This window comes from Chrysochloris asiatica, unplaced genomic scaffold, assembly GCF_000296735.1.
Source record: "Chrysochloris asiatica unplaced genomic scaffold, ChrAsi1.0 scaffold00142, whole genome shotgun sequence".
NCBI classification, from domain to species: domain Eukaryota; kingdom Metazoa; phylum Chordata; class Mammalia; order Afrosoricida; family Chrysochloridae; genus Chrysochloris; species Chrysochloris asiatica.
The window spans coordinates 6,602,811-6,606,498 of NW_006408660.1; the positions used below are offsets into that span (position 1 = coordinate 6,602,811).

The 3,688-nt window shown below is 58.6% G+C and overlaps 1 protein-coding gene across 1 annotated transcript; it reads right to left on the reverse strand.

Annotated features, from left to right (window-relative positions):
• Positions 1–497: 497 nt before the first annotated feature.
• LOC102819927 (histone H1x-like) lies at positions 498–1,151 on the reverse strand. The gene has a single exon (XM_006870482.1). The coding sequence runs from the start codon at positions 1,149–1,151 to the stop codon at positions 498–500; it is 654 nt and encodes a 217-aa protein (XP_006870544.1).
• Between the last annotated feature and the right edge of the window lie 2,537 nt (positions 1,152–3,688).

Sequence of the window (3,688 nt, forward strand, 5' to 3'; positions counted from 1 at the left end):
GGTTTAAAACAATTTATTGTGCCAAAAAAAGACCAGTGGGGTGAAGTGAGGAGCCGCGCAATCCCGTGCCACGAACGATTGTTTGTCGCGCACCCAAAAGCAGGGGGGTTGGGGCTGGGGAGGAGCGGCACAGCGACCACATCCGCGAGTTCCGGCCCCCCCACAACCTGAGGCCACTTGGGGACCGACAGGCGCAGCTTCAGCCGTTAGCGCCTAAAGGCCAGTAACCATGGCGACGGTCGTTGCCAAAGGCAAGAGCCAATAGGGGCGTCGCCGGGACTGTTTCAAAAATCTAAAGCTAACAACAAAAAAACTACATTGTTGGGGAGGGGAAAGGACCGAAAAAGGGTAGAGAAGGGCTCGGGGTCCCCTCCCTACGGCTCACACCCAGGGTAAATTGTATAAAACTTACAGACACTTGGGATAAAAAAAAAAAAAAACCAGATAAGACCCAGCAGGCCCCAGAGGGCGCCTCCCATCGGGTCGGGTCGAAGCGCTCACTTGCGCCCCTTGGGCACTTTGGGGACGCTGGGCTTCGCTGCTTTCTTCACCTTCTTGCCCCCAGAGGACACCGCCTTCTTGGCCTTGCTGCCTTTGTCCTTCTTGGAGGGGGCGGCAGCACTGCCACCCGGGTCCTTCTTGTGCGAACGCTTCTCGGGCTTCTTGCTCTTCACGGGCTTCTTGTCGGCGCGCCGGGGGCCGGCAGCGCCCGGGGCCGCTTTCTTGGTCTTGTGCGCGGTGGGCGCGGGGGCGGCCACGGGGCCTCCACGCCGCTCCCCGCCGCCCTCTAGCTTCTTGCGGTTGAGCTTAAAGGAGCCGTTGGCGCCGGTGCCCTTGACCTGCAGAAGCGTGTCGTTCTGCACCAGCGCCTTGATGGAGTACTTCAGGTAGGTGCGCCCGTTCTGCTGGTCGAACCACGCCACCTTCTTGGCCTCGGTGTAGATCTTGGCCAACGACGAACCGTTCCGCTCGCCCAGCCTGCGGATGGTCTCCACCACCAGCTGGCTGTACTTGCCCGGTTGGTTCTTCTTCTTGCTGTTCTTTCTTTTCTTGGACGAGGGCAGCGCCGCCGATCCGCCAGCTTTGGCGGCCTTCTTGACCGCCCCCACGGTGGGCGTCAGCGGCAGGGCCTCCTCAAGTTCCACAGACATGGTGGCGAGCGGATTGGTGGCGGGCGGCGCGCGAAAGCCTGGGGGCCGCGCCGGGAAGAGAAAGGCGAGAGGCCTGGGGGGCGCCGGAGGACTGGGGGCGCGCGGCGGCTCCAGGCGGGAGCGGCCGCGGCCGGGCCTGGGGCCTGGCGGCAGGGCTGAGGCGGGGACCAGGCCGGAACGAAGCTGGGGGCAGGAGCCGAGGGCCGGCTCGGAAGGCCGGGCCTGGGCCGGAGTCAGAGCGTGAGGACCAGACCGACTGAGCGCTACTGCTATTGCTGCCGCTGCTGCCGCCGCTGCCTCTGCTGCTGCCGCCGCTGCCGCCACCGCCACCACTGAGACTCACTGGGCGTGCGTGCTTCGCTCTTCATGAGGATGGCGCCCCTCCCCGCTTTTATGGCTCCACTGCGGACCACGTTGAGAACAACAACAGCCTGGTCAGGAGCTAGCGCCAACTTGTGCTTTTTGGAACCTCTTCTCCGGCCGCTGGCTTTCTGGACTGCACCTCCCCAGCGCCGCCACTCCGGCAGTCGTGCGTCGGGGACCGTGTCCGAGGCCACGGCACAGCGGAAAAGCAGTCTGCGCCCAGGAAGGGCTTCGCAAACGGGAATGGAGAGGAGCACCCTAGGCTGCGGGAGCGCAAGAGGAGGGGGGCACCCCGTTTGGGAATGAATAGAGTGGGCCCAGGAGGAAGCCCCACTGCCCAGAGCTTAGCTACGCACAGCCAAGAGTATGACACAGATACCCGAGCCCTGGCCGGACCCAGGGGACCCCAAGCTTGCTCGCAGGATGACCTTTAATTTGTTCCAACTAACACAGGGCACGCCCTCATGTGGTCGGCTGGGGCATGTGAAGTGCACAAGGACATCTCTGAGGGGGGCTCTCCGTTGATCCAAAGAGGCTAACAGATGGGAGGCGCCCGCCTCACGCTGGAGTCTTGGTTTTGACTCAGGAGGCCTGGGCACATCATTGGAGGTGGAGGATAGCTGCAGTCCATCCCGGGACATTTCCTAGCCTCCCTCCTGCCCACTGCTGATACTCACCCACCATGTTTTGTAATGTGCAAGTAGCTGTCACCATACACCCTAAAGTCAAATAGGGGCTTCAGGTGGGCCAGTGTATGTACAGGGCTGCAACCCCGGGAGGAACCTCCATGGGAGGATCGGGGAGGACAATTTCTCAGAGTTGGGTTCCCACTGCACCGTCTCGTCTGGGGAGGAAAATTATTCAAGGGACAGGGTAGAGGAGAGTGGGGCCTGCAGGGGTCTCCAGACTGCAACGCCCCACAGATTGAACCTGGTGGGCTAGAGCTGTTGAAGTCCTTCTGGGAGACCTGTGCAGGCCTGGACGCCCTGAGTTCTGGAGTCCAGTCTTTATCTCAGCCAAAGAACCTTTATTAGCGGTGCTGAGATTACCATGAGATGCTTGGACAGGAGAGAAAGGCCCTTTGGGGTATGTGATTTTAGGCCCTGGCACTCATGAGTTTGGCAGGGCTGAGGGAACTTCAGGGAGCTAGGGTTCCAAGGTTGAGGGAAAGGTTTTTTGCTAAGAGGGAGAGCTGGAGGTAGTGACATCCTGAAGAAGGGGTGGTTGTTAAGGCCCAGTTCTGAACTTGGACCACACCAGGCTACTTTTTAAAGCATTTACCCCTTTCACAGACTCCTTTTTTGTGTGCTGAACAAACTAGAGAATAAGCCCCCAGAGATGAGGAAACTGAGGTTGAGAAAGGTGAGAATGGGGAGGCAGATTGGAGCCCTGAGCTTTGCAAGCCTATAAAGGAGACTCTGCCCCTCACCCAGGAAGAACTTCAGACAAGGCAATGACAGAGAAGAGACAATGCCACCAGCTGAGCCTTGGGGGCTGTGCTGGGGAGCCAAGGGCCTTACAGATCACACCCACTTGCGGAATGGCCTCCTGCCTCAGAGTAGCTAGGTTTTTCTGGGATGGGCTGCTTGGGAGAACAGAGGCAAGGGTGTAATGAGAGAACAGTGGCCAGGTGTGGTCTGTGGATCTCTAGGGCCCACTGAGGTGCAATTTCCTAAGGAAATTTTTTCAGAAAACACCACAAATTTATTGACTTACAGATCTGAGGTCTAAAGACTGATGTAACTCTTACAGAGCTAAAATCAAGGTGTCAGGAGAGTTGTGTTTCTTTTTCAGCATCTAGAGGCAAGCCTACAGACCTCACATGGTGGGAGTTGAGTGGGGCCCAAGGTGGGGAAGTTGGATGGTGGAACACTCACAGGAGAAGGTTAGAACTATAGTACCGGGAGGAGGCATGTGCTGCCTAGAGCTTTCTGGGCATGCTCTGCTGAGGCATGTTGTGCTGCTCATCCTGCCTTCCTGAGCTGGGCCTGCTGCAGGCGATGCCGGGGGAGTTTGAGTTTCATGTTAAGGCAGAAGGGCACAGGACATTTGGTCTCCCAACTGTGTTATGGGGAGATTGTATGGTGGTCACATCAGGGACAGGATAGGGACAGGAAGACCACAGAGAGAGCTGGCCCAAGGAAACTAACTAGATGGCCTCATGAATGCTGGAG

Bases quoted from the DNA above. Each gene is read 5' to 3' on its own strand.
- LOC102819927 (XM_006870482.1), bottom strand. From the start codon at position 1,151: ATGTCTGTGGAACTTGAGGAGGCCCTGCCGCTGACGCCCACCGTGGGG.